Source organism: Pempheris klunzingeri, chromosome 16 (genome assembly GCF_042242105.1).
Source record: "Pempheris klunzingeri isolate RE-2024b chromosome 16, fPemKlu1.hap1, whole genome shotgun sequence".
In the NCBI taxonomy this organism is placed as follows: domain Eukaryota; kingdom Metazoa; phylum Chordata; class Actinopteri; order Acropomatiformes; family Pempheridae; genus Pempheris; species Pempheris klunzingeri.
In genome coordinates this window covers 14,290,699-14,307,023 of record NC_092027.1, presented here as the reverse complement: position 1 = coordinate 14,307,023, position 16,325 = coordinate 14,290,699, and the positions used below count along the sequence as shown (strand labels likewise).

Genomic DNA, 16,325 nt, shown 5'->3' with positions numbered 1-16,325 from the left:
TTCATTGGCTGTGCCTCTGCAGCATAAACACTTCCAGCAGAAAAGGAGAAGAAAGACTCTGAAAGATTGTCAGGAGAAACGTCGTACTTCTTTTCCAGCTGCATATAATTCTGCCGGGATTCTTCTGGTAAACGTAACAGCTAGACTTAAAGCAAGAGGTGTTAAAAAAAAAAAATAATAATAATTTGTAACTACTTTTCCAATTCTGAGGTGGGTAGGTGCAAACACAATTTTAGACATGCTGCAAGCTTTGGCAGCTTGTAGCAACCCCAACAGGGTTTTCTCTTTTCACTTGTTTGGGGTGACACACTGCACATTATACTGTATGTAACGCAGCCTCCGCCCTGAATGCCTGCCTCGTGTTTATCTGTTTATTAGATGCTTGATCTAATATTATATGCTCAAATAAAAAGCATGAAATCATGCTTTTTATTTGACCATATAATATTAGTACAGCATTAACATAATTTCCTGTTGTTGTTGCCCTTTGGTGTCCCTGAATATTTAATTGATTTTTGGGGATAAAGATACAATTCATGTCTGATAAAGACAGCGTGTTCATATAATGGAGCCAAATACAATCTGAAGGCCTATGCCTGTTTAAATTTGCAAAAAGAATGCAAATAAGGCTGAGATGAGGAGGCTTATTTCTTGCCATAACTTCACTCCTACAAGAGAGAGACTTAAGTTTTTTGCTCAATTGTCTTCTTAATCCTGTCGCAAAAGTCAAGCACAATAATCTTTGTCATTAATGCCAGACCACCACCAAAGTGCGGCTGCTGGGATCCTCACATTCATCAGAAAACAGGTAAAAAAATTATACTTTGTGATTCAAACCTCTAAAAATAGCTTCACAACTCTTCAGTCATCATTATGCACCGTCTGTGATCAACGGCCCTGTAGCTTGTTGGTTATTTGATATCCTTAAAGATCTGACTGCACAAACAATTTCACTTTTATGATGACACTCGATCAAAATGACAAATGACTGCAGTGAGATAAAAGTAAACTAAGTCCCCCCCCATCTGCTGCGTTGCCAGGTATGTGCTTAAAAATGCCATATTGGACGAATTAAGCATCAGTGATAGATTTTCAAGTGTCATACAAGGGCCTGAAAAACTGGGGGTGAGGCAGACGTTTCCATATAGCATGACATGTAGTGAAGAGGTCATTCTTCATTTGATTTACATTTTGCAGCTGCTGAAGATATTTAGGAGGAGCTTTAACCTTAACAGCAGTTTCTCTTCTGTCCCAGTGAGATAAATAGTGAAATTGGTTTTTCCATAGAGGAGTGTAGTATATTTGTTATTTAGACTGATGATTATTGGTCCCTGGTGTTATTCAATATTTGCTACAAGACAACAACTGGCAGAAAGATTGCTGAACAATTCCAGACATGCTGATGGCATACAACATTATAAAATGCTTCCAGTCAATCACAGCTTATGATAAATAACAGAATATGATTCATAGAAATATTACTGCTAAAAGTATTAGTTGATTCATCGCTTGTAGCAGATGAACAGATGTAATTTTTCAGGCAAAAATAGTGAAAAATAATCTCAAATATCTGGTTTCACCTTTTCAAATGACAGGTTTTGCTACTTTTCTCTGTCTTATATCATAGTAAACTGGATATCTTTGTGTTTTGGACTTTTGGGTGAACGAACATGAAATCTGGAGATGTCACTGGAGTCTCTGGGAGGTAGTGAAGGGAATTTTTTCACCATTTTTTGACAATTCAGAGACTACATGAGTAACAAGAAAGAAAAGAAAAAGCAGATTAATTCTTAATGAAAATAATCATTTACTGCAGTACAGATAATTGCCCTAAATGGGACTCATTTAATATTTCATACACCACTTGCAATCATGTTAAATTAAATAGTCATTAGTTTAAGAGTGACAATTAGACATTTCATCAGCATAAAACATTAAATCGCATTCAGAGTGGATCTATTGTTAATTGTTTCCTGTACACAATTAGAAAAAAGAGAGGAAAAGAAATGTTCCTATCTAATATTTTTGACAAAAATGAAATTAACATGAATCTGGTATTAGCGTTTGCAAGGTGCTGCATTGAGTTTATTTTGACAACCAAAAAAATAACGTCATGTGCATCCAAGCATGGTTAAACAGTTCTACAATGAAATGCTCTCAAATTGCAATTATTCAATTTCCCAGAGCAGTCTTTGGCTGAGCAGCCACACTCTTCCCTCAGCAGATATTCACAAATCACACAATTTTGCAGAGGAGATTTTACAAATAGCCAGAGGAGGCTTTCTTTCTATACAACTGACATAAATTTGGCAGGTTATGGGAAGGAAAATATGCTTGTTTTCATTTGTCACGGCAGAGACATTCACCTGAGTGTACTGGTGTAAAAAAGTAACACAGTAAAGGAACGCTGGACACAGAGTGACGTCTGCAAAAAAAGAAAAAGAAATGAAGATAAAAGGAAATCATCATGCATCAGCAGTGTAGTGAGCCATGGCAAACAAAATACTAGAAAAATGACTATGTGGAAAATGAGAATATTCCCATAATAAGTCTATCTGGACCAGTTTGTCTCTATGGCTATGGAAAGCATTTCATCCACCATTAGGCTGCCTCCCCGTGAGATATACAGATTTATATCTATGGCGCCAAAGTGTAGCCCCACTACCAAAAATAAATGGCACAAGAAACCTGCTAGAACTCCCAAGAACAGGCTTTTACGATTACTTAGATACAGTTCTACAGCTGATAAGGTTTTCTTTGGTGTTAGTATGTGAACTTAGAAGTTATACAAAATAAATGCCATATTCTGTACTGAAAATGTGACTATAAAAGTTGATTTAATGCAGTTGTTATGTTCCCTTTGTATACAACTCAGTTTAATGAAAAACATGTTTTGGTCTGAGAAAATTGTTAAAGGCTGGATAGTCTAAAGAACCACAGTAACCTAAGTAAGTGAGGCCAAAAGTAAATTTCAAGCCCTGCAGGTAATAAACAAGGAGGATGCACTGCAGGGTACAATTTGTTCAACACTGGCACAGAGGAACAGAAAGCAGTCCACTCATGAAAGATCCTGAATCAAGTTAGTGATACACAAAAACAAGCCAGGAGGCCCACTGAATCCTGCTGCATGGAAGTGGTGCTTGAAAACTGTCCACTGGTGACCTCAATTACAAAATGCAGAGCATATTCTTATAAATATGCTGCAAACCTATCCAAATTCTCCAACAACTGCCTTTTAAGATTAATATTCAATATGCTTTGAAAGTGATGTACAGGAGCAGACTGATGTTTATTTAATGAATATTAAGTATTTTCGTGTAACAGTTTGGGAGTAATCTGCACAGTTATGTAAATTATTTAATCAGGATGAAGGTAGTAGGAGGTCCTCACTGATAACACAATGATTCCCTTGTGCCTAAACCTGAAATTAATGTGCCCTTATTTAAATTTTATGTTCGAGACAAACGTGATGACAGAGAGTATTAAAGAGCTGTTAGCGGTCACCACAATATATTTTAGAATGTGACAACACCAACCATGAAGATCCGAGAAGGAAACTCCTGCACCACTACTGTCAGCAACGTTTCACAATGCTTTACTCAACAATACAATATTTCATAAAATAAATCCAATATTTACAGCATGATATTTGAGTTTTCTACAAAGACTTCTGATATTTGCATGAGCAAAGTGATCATGAGTGAATATAAGACACAAGGATGCAGGCAAGGTCTCTTGATAGATGGAACATTTCCTCCTTGTAGAGAAACAAAACATACATGTACTTTTTTGCTGCTGTGGAGGAGCTCGTCATGGCAGCATTAAATGTAGCTCCTCAGACAGTGTGCTATGCTAGCCATTAGCCAAGTGTCAACTAGCTAAAAACTTTGTCAAATTAAAAGCAAGTCCATATAAGAGCATGTTTTCCTTCTCCCCATTGACATTAACAGCCATGTTCCCCATTTCATTACAATTTGAATACTTGAATAGAATACTAAATAGAAAAGTTCACTGCGGAGGTTTGAACAAAAGCATGTAGTTCTGCCTATTGTATTATTAGAGAAAAGGAAATATCAGTGTATGTGTCTGAATGCTCAGTATAACCTGAATCCAAGTAACAAAATGGGGTCCAGAAAGCAAAACTGGACAGAGAGAACAATTATTTTCTTTGTGAGTTCACTGTCTTTTAATTATCTGTCTGGCGCTGAAGCTTAGATTGAGCTAAAGAACCTTTTTGAGACCTTTTTGCTAAACGATGAGTAAAATTGAGCTTAAAACCTCCTCGTTGCAGACAGACTGCGTCAGTCTTTTGTTAGCGACTACTCTGCCCCTTGATAACACTTAACAAAAGTAATGCCCTGGGCAAAATGAAGTAATTAAAACCACTGACATACAAGATGTTAACGTATATCTGTCACAGGTTTAACTAAAGGGCACTTAAACAACTTAAGTTAGACTTCAATAACACACTGAATCTAAATGATCCATCACTGACATTATGCTGTGAGAAAGAGATTTTGGAGCTCAAAGTTGGGTTTATGCTCATATATTATTGGAGCGTAACATACTCGAGCCACACTCAACACACCTGATAAAACTTTGGCCTAAAATATTATTAGTACTGGCAAGAAACCCAATGCCTCTGTCTAAATACCTGAAAATATTTGAGAAGTTCTGCTCCGTTTAATTTCTGACCAAAACATCTTAATTTCTGTCTGTATCCAGAGAAGCTATGGTTGAGGTCAAACCAGCAGTCTTTGTTCCCTTGTCATTTAGGCACTTCCAGATACGGCAGGTTCTCAGTCATGCTGCAGTTATTTGTGTTGTGTTGTGTTGTGCACTGATAAGACTTCATCGATGATGAATAATTAATGTGAATGGTACAAAACAGAAGAGTGAGTCAGAATGTGGAAGTAATGGCACCTTTTAGTCAGAGTTTCTACATAAAAAAAAAAGATATTTCTGGTGTTTATATAAAATAAAGACATATACTGTCCGCTAAAAGACAGAAACAGCCAAGAAAAACACAAATGAGAATATCAGCACTTCTCACTACAACGGCATTTAGTTGAAGCCAAGACATAATGTGATTAGGAATTTTGGAGAGCAGCATCATCCCAAAGCCTTTGGGAAGAATTTCTTTACTTGATTCTGTCAGCTTTGCTAACATCCAGTAGTCGAGAAAAAACAGCTTGCCTAAATGTGCAAACATCAGCTTTAATGTCCTTCAGGACCTTTGTATTCTGTGGACAGGAGAAAGGGAAAACAAGTTGTGTTTCTGTCCGTGAGGTATTAATGCTGAAATGGTTTCCCCACGCGGACCGACAGCATTGTTAAGAATGAAGACATCAAGCATCAAAGCCAGGGAGCTTATCTTCCCTTGTGTAATGATTAGAAATTAAGCCCTGGAATTCCCAAAACAAAAGAAAACTTATAAAAATGAACATCAAGGGAGGGATTTGAAAACAGATAAGAGCAAAGCTTTGAATAAGAGTGAAAAACAGGGATGCAGCGGTAGCGTGATGACTATCAATTCCTGCTGTTTTCATCAAACAGATCATAGACAAGATGCTGAGATATTTACACAGCTGAAAATTATTCTTAATAAGGAAAGGCAGTTAAAACAACATAACAAATGGATGTTTTAATCCATTTGTTATGACACAAGTATAATGAGATTCCACTATGCCTTATGGATCTCCTTTTCATAATACCTTCGGGAGAAAATGGAACTTAAACACTGTATCGATCAGGATGAAGAGCGCACAATTTCACGTCCACAGGGAAAAACCTCACCCGTTTCCACTCCAAGTCTCATCTCTCTGTAGCATATTTTAGTTTTTGCATAGGCCATACTTGCATTTCCAACTTAACATGACTTTCTAAATAAAACCACCCAAAAGCTCAGTTCCAGCATTTCCCATACTACAGTAATGCAAATGAGCACTTGGGAAATAAACTATGGCTATTGGTTCCCTCATTACACTTTACCATAGGCACTGTCTGCATTGCGGGCCATTGATTTTATTTGGCTTGGACAAATTCTCTGTTTTTCTAAAGTGCTGAGTTAGGACCACCACTGCTGGAGCATCTATTTTATCATTGGGTTTTCACTGCACATCCACTGGGCCATTTGTTGTGAGCAGCTCAATTCTGAGAAAGAGCCTGAGGTAGTTTTGAGGTGGGTATGGGAGGCCCTATCTGTCAGCAGCAGCAGACACCTGAGGAGAGACGGGAGCTCCCTCTCAATATCAAATCTGCTAGATCCATCATTTGAACTTGTGAAACAAAGTTAGAAACACCTTTCGGGTGAGCAAGAAATAGTCCTCAATATAAAGGTATGCAAATACAATTAGATACTTAAAGGCCCTGAAGATGCAGTTTGAAAAATGTGATGTCAAGTACTTCATCGCACAAATCAGTATTTAGTATTATTCAATTCAAAATGTGATAGTGATAGTTGTCGGGCTGTTTGATTGTGTTGACAACGCTGTCAGTCAAACTGGATCAAATCATACCCATGCACTCAACTTTAGCTTTGATTGTGGTCAAGAATATCTCATATTTGAAGGAAAGGCTTGGGTTTCAAACCAGGTTTTCAGGGGCTTTGAAATTCCTGTATTGATCTAGCAATTCAGTAAAACAGCCACATTCAAGCATCAGAATTCACCAAGAGCTGACACAATTAGCTGATTAATTGATCGACAGACAATTAATCTCCAGCATTTTAGATAAGTGATCATTTAATTGATCATCATCAAGCTTCTGAAATGCTTCAAAAAAAAAACAAGACCAATGTAAAATGTACCAAGGTAAGGGACTGTACAGTACTGCTGCCTGGAGCCTAGCAAATGCTCAGTCTGTTCACAATTTATATTAACAATATTATAATCCTTATTTGAAATTGCAATGCCCATCTTTATGCAGATGATACTGTTTCTATATTGCTTTGCTGACACTGCACACACACTCAACCACTGAAATCCTACAACAAAGCCTTTAACAGACAGACTGCAAGATGGACGCTTCAATTTGAAAGTGTGCCTGAATGCAAACAAGACTAAATACATGCTAATCTCTAGAGCCAGAGATATTGTGCACAATAGTTTGCATATAAGCACCCAGAATGGACACAGTATTGGCAGGGTCTTGGTCCAGGGAGTATAAATACATTGATATCTGGCTGGATGAAAAAGTTACATTCAAATGTCACATTGACTCGCTATGAAAAAAATGGATACTTGTGCAGAAACAGGTTATTTTCCTAAAAAATATATAATTGAGGCTGTCTTCTTGTCTGTTCTGGATTATGGTGATGTTATCTTTAGACATGCCTCTGCCTCCACCCTTCAACCACTAGATTCACTTTATCACTCTGCTCTGAGATTTATTGCCAGATATTCTACTCATCATTTGCATATTGTATGAAAAGGATGGATGGGCGTCTCTAACAGTAAGAAACGACAGACGTTGGTTTCGGTTTTTTATTAAGCCATTATGGCAACTTGCCATTATACATCACCTCCTTATCAAATTGGTAATTATTCCAATCATTCAAATGATTATCTGAAGCTCGAGGTCCTATTCGCCAACACTAAATATGGCAAAACCCCTTTTAGTTTTTGTGCTGCACACACTTGGAGATTTTACAACACACATTAAAACTTAACACAGTTGTACCTTCATTTCAAGAGTGGTTTCTGCACCTTTCAAATAACAGCAAGGGAGCTATAATCTATGAATAATCCAAAGAGGCAGAAACTATTTGCTAATGCCTATCAAAATAAACAAATAAAAATTCCTAATTTTAATTCAAATTTAATTTTAAATTTTAAACTATAAACAGCTTGATAATTCTGTAAGCAACCTTGTCATGTAGGAAGTTTCCAGCTTGGGAAGTGTAAAGTGATCTCAGTTGAAGTGTCTCAATCTATTGTGATTGACCGCTTACTCCTCTCTGATCCATTCCATAGAGATTTATGTCCTAGTCGAGTGGACTGGCTGCTAGGCAATTACTGTCAAGTGGATCCTATTGCACCTCTTTGTCCCTCTAATACTAGAAATTTGGTTCTCATTAGATGAATGTCAAATGGAATTAAGGCTCTCATTTATTTTTTGCGACACCCCCCGGCTCCTCTAAGCCCATCTCTGGCAACTTCTTTTCCCACAGCTGCTGGTCCGCTCACCTGCTTTGGCATGACAGAAAGTAGCTTGAAATATTTGAATTAAGAAAGCTGAACATGAATGAACCAAAGTGAAGTGTGAGGAGAATGTAGAATACACATGAAAGGACTTGAATTTAACTGCGTAATTCTGCTTATCGCCACGTCTGTCACAATGGGATACGCAATGAGTCATTGGCAGAGGCTGATGAGAAGTTACAGACAGGAAGCCGAGTTACTGTATCCGTGGGGATCAACTGTCTCCTTGTCACCGCAGAAGAGCATGACCTACAGCTGAGCCTATCAATGAAGTGTGTGCGTGTGTTCCACTGAAACCCCAACGAAATATCAATACTTGTGATATCCTGACAACTGCAGTATAAACAGTCACACCACGAAGCTTAATTATGATCTATAATCCCTGTCAAATGGCAATCCCCTCTGGCGTGTTGCGCCATTCACAGAAAGAGACAGTGGGCCACAACAAAAAGACCAGTCTGGACAGTGATGTGCCCTCATGAGACACGCAGCACTAATGACTGGGTTCAGTGTGTGTGTGTGTGTGTGTGTGACATTAGCCGGTGCCTCTCATGAGAGGCAGAGCGTCAGTGTGTGTTGGCTGTGTCAAGCCAGTCTAGTGAACCACAACCACAACACATGCTTAGGGATTATCACTCTGCTACTGGGAGACAGACAGGAAGACGGCGTTAAAAGTGTGTCTGACAGCGAGTGTTCAATGTAGTAGTGACATACAGTATGATCAGAAACCTGCATGTGTGTTAGATTTGTCTGATAAATGTTGCATCCTCTGGGTATATATATATATGTGTGTGTGTGTGTGTGTGTGTGTGTGTGTGTGTGTGTGTGTGTTTTCCTGTCTGATACCGTTTTTGTGTACGTTCCTGCAAGAACCTTTGCTGCCAGATTGCTGCTGCCAACACAGAAATTACAAAAGTTCTCCTTCCTGTTTCAGTGCCAGGCCTGAAAAAGTCCCGCTCTACACTAAAGCCAAGTACCCAGAGGAAGATGAATTCACACACAAACAAACACGCGCTAATCAGCTCATCACACTAATTGTATGTTGAATTTTTCAATTGTAAGACTGAAATAAAAGAGGGGAAGAATAAAACGGAAATCAAGCATGATTTCCAGCCGTATGATCTTAACTTCATGCCTGGGCTAATTGTGAACTCTGAAATAAACACTGACACACACTGAAATAAACTCTGAAATAAACACACATACAAACACTCTACTGTTCGTACTGTATATTTAGTACGAAGCACCAATAAACTGGGAGGAATGATACAAGCAGTTGTTTGCAGTGAGAGTTGAAAGACACATAATCACTGGCACGCAGCTGCAAAAAAGGAGGAAGCAACAGGAATCTTAATCTTAAAAGGAAGAAATGAGAGAAATGCAATAGAGAGGAGAAAAAGCAAGAGGGAAAATGGATTGAATGATTGAAAGAGTAAATACGGATGATTTGAATATTGAGTGAAGTAAAAGGATGGTGAACCAGAGGTGGTGTTGCAATTGCTTGCCTGTGGGAGCTGTCTTCACAATGCCTGCAGCAATGGCCCTCAACAGCTGTCACAGCTGAACTTTCTGGCAGCGACAATATGGTCACAGATGGGATTCATGGCATTATTCTGATATGAATACAGTCATCTAACCTGCCCTAAGCCATGTCACCAAAGGATTTGAAATTTTTCGAGCAGGGACTGTAAGCAAACCATTATTTTACATGACGACTGATTTCTTTCAAGTAAAACTATTTAGTTCAGAGCTTCACATTCAGGTAAAGATGACACATTTGAGTTGTAACCTGGTGTTGGTGACGGCGCATGTGATTAAACATTATTTAACATTTTATGGAAAAAGTAGAATATTTGAACAAGACAATTACGTCTCTGCCACTCTATGAAGTTTCTCCCTAACCTCACAACCTTCCAAACACTGTCAACGAAAAATTCAAAGTCAAAAGCGAGTGAACTCGAAAATGAAATCTGTCAAACCCAGACGGGTGACGGGGTTTCTGAGAGGTAATCAAGAATAACGGAGGCAGAGAAATAGAACATAAACAAGGGGATGATCTTTTACTTTTTCCCTGCGGAGCTCCCAATTTAAGATGAAGCCACTCTGTACCTGAGATGAGATGAGAAGGAATCTTGCTGCTGTTCATGTGGGACTCGGAGTCATTACCGCCACATTGGTTTTTGGAATCAAACAGTTGCGACAGCAAATCAGGGGAACAAAACCGCAAGGATTTGGCAGTTCAATTGAAATGCAGTGTGCAATTAACTTTATAATCTGTTTACAAATGAGGTCTACCCTGCTGCAATCTCTGGTGTGTGTGGGTGTGTGTATTTGTATGCAGGTGGGGGAGTGCGTTTGTGTACTCTACATGAACACGCACACATTCTCACTTTGGAGTGAAGTCACCTATATTAAAAAAAAGCTACCAATAATCCATATGCCCCCCTATATGTAATTAAACCACGGAAACTGGATGTAATTGGTAACTGGATTAAATTAAAGCGCTTAACGAATAGCAACTTCTTTTTTCAATCAGGTATACACAATCAATATGTATTAACACTTTTACTGGGAGTGTATGTCTGTGAGATTTATGTGTGCAGATCATGATGTGAAACGCAGAAGAGTCGAAAGAGAGGGAGACAGAGAGGAAAAAAAGAAAAAGAATAGAGAGTGATGTGTTAGTTTGGAAAATAGGGCATTTTTCCAACATTGAATGATTTATCGAGATGAGCTAAAATAGTTTTGCATATGAAAAAGGACAGACTAAAAGCATTTGCCAATACATTAGAGAGAGGATGGATGTAGTTACAAAGTCAGAGTCGGCGTCCTCAGAGGACGCAGTCCGCGATGGCCCTGAAGTGATATGATTATGCTCATCTGAAATGCATGTGTGAGGAAGCACGTGTTAAAGGTTTAGCATCATTTTGTCTCTTGAGAGAACTCACTCACAAAAGACCCACACACGTCTCAGTGCATCACACCCTTTCATTTTACTTCCTCCTTCTCCAGCCAGTCTGTGAGTCTGTATGTGTCCATTTGATCAGTTGAATAGTTCACAGCATAAACATATTCGCAACAGAGGGCAGCTGAGCATCAAGCTTCTCTGACATTTGAAAATAGCCAGAAAATTACTGGGGTGTAAATAGTTGCTATGGTGCCCCCTGAGGGAAGAAAACATGCTGCTGCATCACACTGCATAATACAATTCAAAGTTTGGATCATTCATTATTCTTTGCTGGGTTTTCTGACTTTTATCTCTTTTCTCTTCCAAAAGACTATTAGCAGCACTGTCACATAAATGCTTTGTTTTATAAAAGTGCTTTGGATGCTGTGTGCTCCCAACTGTGGAAATCAGATTACATCTGCCTGCAAAAGGTGATGCTGGTTGGAAAACAATTCACCTTACTTCATATTGTGATGATATGTATATTAAAAGGTGAGACTGGGGTTGATGGTAGCCATGGCAGCTTGACATTACATTGTTATCGGCATTGCCTGAGAACTTTACGCAGCCCAAAACAGTGATCGAGCTGCGAAAGTGTTTCAGACTTCACACTAAATGACACATTTAATAGTTTCTCCTGCAGGTCTGTGGTGTTACATGAATGTAGAGATGAAATTAGAAAACATATATGAAAGAGAGACAGAGAGACAGAAAGCCATACAGGTTCTTAGAAAATGAAATCTCATCATGGGAAAATAATTCTTTTTTCATTTTCACAGCTGATGGAGTATTGTGAGTTGCAATTTGTGACATATGATAAAAGTCTAATTTAACTATACATTAGCAATATTGGCCTCTATATTTCCCAATACAGCAGCTCTGGGGTTTATATAGTATTTGTCTGAAAATAAGGCTAATGTTGCCTAGTTTCCAGAACTTCAGAGGAAGACACTTCTGAATAATAATAGCAGAACAGACACACAGTATGTAAACAACTGATTACATTTTTAACTGAATATAAATATTGGTATTGATATTTTATTTTATTTTTTTAATTCTCTTTATTGAGGTTCATATTATATATATATCGAACCAACACAATACAGAGTAGAACCTTTTTTTTTTTTTTCTAACAACTGAACAGCAGCAGGTATCAGGACAAAAAAATAAATAAATAAATAAATTTAAAATAAATAAGAGCACAAACAAACACATGAGAAATTCACCCCTCTACACACTGAGAAATAAATCTTTTTGGTATCGGTTGGGTTAGAAGGTCTTCCAAAAATGTCGTATTGGGAGCATGGTATTCATATTTGATAATGATACAGAATGACTAAAATATGAGTTCAGTGAGCCATTCACTCACACTTCTATCATAATTAGACTCAAGCAACACAGCTCATTATAGTTTCTCAATAAAAATAAAAATCTCTCTAGGGGACAAAAACTTCAGTGGCATTGCAGATTAGCGCCAGATTAAAAATCCAAGCCTGGCTTTTCTGAGCACAGGCCAAAAAGGCTGTCTGATATGGAGACAAATGAATCATGTTGCATCAACAGAGGAGATGGACTGTAGACAGATAACACTATCCGACAAAAGTGTACAGAGTGTGGACCAGGCTAATTGTCACTATGTAGTATTACAGAAGGGAGTAGTAACTGAGAGCCCTAATGGAATAACACACATATTCATCCTGGTGTGGCCACTTAGACAGAGGGGACAGCGTGTGTGTGTGTGAGTGACCACGGGCCAGATAATGATGACCCATAATGCATTTTGTGCCGACACAGGCTGTGGACACTCTCAACAATAAGACCGCACGTATGGTCGTGAGAGATAGAGTGGATGGACAAAAAAAATACAGGCATAAAGAGGGGAGAGGCGCAGAAAGATGGGAGGGGGTAGAGCAGAGAGGGAATGTTTGTGTCAGAAAATTAGACAGGCGATGAGGTAACGAGCGATGGTAAAAAAGAAAGAAAGAGAAAGAGAGACAGAGGGCAGAGGAGGAGGAGGAGGAGGAGTTACTGTCTTACCATGTCAATGAGGCTCTCCTGGATCCGGTTCAGTGTGGTTCTCAGTCTGCTGCTGATAAGGCCCAGACCCGATGACTCATACTGTAGGATACACACACACACACACACAAAGACAGTTAGTAACTGCAGCGTGCACACCTTTCTCCATAAAAAAAGAACACACACTTCAGCAGAGTGTGAAAATCTTTATTCTCTGCTTCTAGTCGACTTTAATCCAAAATACGGAGGAGTAACTGGGAGGAACAGACATCAAAATCAGACAATCACACCGGCTACAGCAGAAGACAGAAGAGAGGTAAAAGAGGAGGGCAGAGAGAGCGAAAGCACAGCAAACTCAACATCTAAATGCTTCTGAAATCACTTTCAGGTGTGCTTTATGTCACTTGGCAGAGCAAGTCACGCACACCTTAAAGGTTTCAAATCACGCCACGCCACACAAGTGTTGACTTGTATTTCGGACTCTGAAGGTGGGGACAACCTTGCGTGTTAGTCTTAATACTTGCGGAGATCCACTCTTACCAAACAAGCAGGGCCCACCACCCTGACAGCGCCTGCCTCTCTGCCACCTTGAGTTGGCAAAGACGGACTTGGGACAGGCTATGGATGATGAACGGACAGCATAAAGGAAAAACAAGAAGCAAAATATCAAATTTTAAAAAAAGAACAGGAGAGGAAGTATTCGAAAAGTGAAAAGACACATGAAGAAATAAGCAAGCCAACAAACAAATGGCATTAGATTAATGGTAGTGATGGATGGGGATTACTTTTACTTATGGTCTTTATTTTTAGAGCCAAAGCAAAACTCTGTTCTCACTCATCAGGAACTGCTCATCAGCCAGGTAAGGTAAGGAAATACCAAACTGTTGTTGAACCTTGTTACCAGGATACAAGGCTGTTTCTATTTTTGTGTCCGTCAACTTGCATTTGTTCTGACACTGAAGCATGCATCCAATTGAACTTAACTCTCTCATTTCTGATAGAAAGCCTGGTGATTGCTCTTATTGTTTGTGTTTTAGAGACTCATTCAGCAAAGAGCAAAGAGTTCAAAGTTTCTAAATAGTCATCTTCAGACGTGTTTTAAAGCTTTCAAGTTGGATTGACTTCAGAAAATTCTAAATTCTTAAAACCTTTGATATACGTAGACTAGCCCTACATGGGGCCTCACTAGGATCAAGTGTTTTCTGGCGCTCTTTGACCTATACTAAATACTAAAAGACAAGAGAGTCAGAAGTCGTGATTTTTTCCCCCTATTCTTTTTTGAATCGGTTTCTTGTGAGTACTTCGGCTTTAGGGATGTGCACTAAATTGCTAGAGCATCCCTATAATAACCTGGACTTCATCCTAAATGAGGTCTTGCATTAGAGGAGAAAGCAGTAATCCCAACTGGAAAAAACTAACCTGTCTACCAGTGAAGTACTGGTATTTTAGAATATAGCCTTTTTATTATTCATTCATCTGAAAGAAGATAGAAAGAAATTGCCAAAGTGAGGGGAGTGGGGGTAAGGTGTGTGTGTGTAACTATTTCTTCCATTATTGCTAATTTTTCACAGATGTCACCTAGCCAAGAGAGAGACACTTTCCTGATCTGCTCTCTCTCTCTCTCTGCAGCTATGACTTAACACATCTTTCCTACTTCACAAATTTGGTAGCCAGACGCTCTCCTCCTTGTTTCTGTCATAGCACATAGTCTTCCAACTTTATCCTCTCCGTATCTTTCAATTCATCATCTCTCTCACTTCACATACTCCCTTTTTTCTTACTACATCCTTCTTTTGTCTTTTTTTAGAATAAACACTTGGGTGAAATATCCAGTTTATTCTCATGGGGCACAGCTTTCCATAGTTTGGAAACAACCACTTTTCCAAAAAACTGTGTGTAAATCAGTCCCAGGAGTAGAAATCCCGCTTATCAATGGTGATGGTAGATTCTGGGAGCCAAGGCACATAATGCACCCCCAGCATATGTGTGACAGTCTATAGAATAGCTTGATTTGACAGGGCCAATAAACACAGATAATGGCGTATTTACCCTTTTGAATATTAATGTCACCCATTACTCTTCATGTAGAGTAGTCGAGCAGCTCCATCTTGATTCCAGTGGTGTAAAGAGAGCAGAGCCTAGGTCAGAATACCAGCACATGTGCATAGCAATTTCCATAAGCTTTTTAAAGATTCATAGGGACATTAGCATTTCACTGTAGGTGAAATAGTGAGACTATTCATTTAATGGGTGGGTTCATGAAATTATGCTTAATGACGACTGGAGGTACAGTGGAAAAAAGAGAAATTGAGTTTAAAAGAGATGCAAAGTAGAAGGGATGAAGGATGCTACGTGAAAGAGAAGAACATGCAAGATTCAGGATGCTGTACGGTGAAAAGAGGGTGGGAAGGAGCTGGCTTGACTGAGAAAAATGACACACAGTGTATGTGTAAGGAGAGAAAAGAGTTTAAGATAAGGTAGGTGATGAGATGAGTAAAGGCAGACGACAGAGAGAATGTGAGAGAAACGCATACTGTACACAGACCCACAGTGGTCAGATTGAGACACATGAGAACAGCGATTGCTTGACAAGTTGTCAATTCCCAAACAGTGTGTCACCTTCCCTCATCTCCCCATGACACACACACACACACGCCAGCAATGTGTATTGGCACGGCCCCCGCAGAGTATTCATCCTCTTTATCTCTGCCATCTCGATGGGACCCAAGTCATTTTGCTGCTATCATTACCACTACCCTGAGGGCGATACTGACACAAATGCTGTTTTCTTTCTTTGTGAGGCGCAGTGTAAATGACATGATAGTCTTGAGATAGAGAGGGGGAGAGTGGGCTCGCAGACTGTAACCTATTGTTCAACTGAATATTTCTCTGAGACACAGAAATAAGAGAAGATGGAAGCAGTGCTTATTTCCCATCTCATTGTATATCATCTAATAAATGGAAAAAATCAAAAATTCATCTTAAGAAATAAATGCAGACAATTTTCTTAAAGAACATCACTAATACAGCAGAAATATCATTATTAAACTGTGGGACATTGCAATGGGAAGAAGAGAAAGCTCCTGATCACTAGTGGGGTATAGCTTGCTCACTTCTTTATTTTTAGCAGCAATGGGATAACACATACCAGCATGGTATGA

The 16,325-nt window shown here is 38.9% G+C and overlaps 1 protein-coding gene across 2 annotated transcripts in view; it reads right to left on the bottom strand.

Moving 5' to 3' along the window:
* Positions 1 to 16,325, bottom strand: part of vps50 (VPS50 EARP/GARPII complex subunit) — a 101,921-nt gene that overhangs the window by 15,831 nt on the left and 69,765 nt on the right. Inside the window, exons 22-23 of one of the 2 annotated variants that reach the window (XM_070846593.1) lie at positions 13,705 to 13,782; positions 13,186 to 13,266 (exon numbers count right to left, since the gene is read on the bottom strand). In XM_070846593.1, coding sequence (XP_070702694.1) covers positions 13,186 to 13,266; positions 13,705 to 13,782 — 159 coding nt within the window. The remainder of the gene's footprint in view (positions 1 to 13,185; positions 13,267 to 13,704; positions 13,783 to 16,325) is intronic. The other variant, XM_070846594.1, reaches the window with a different exon arrangement.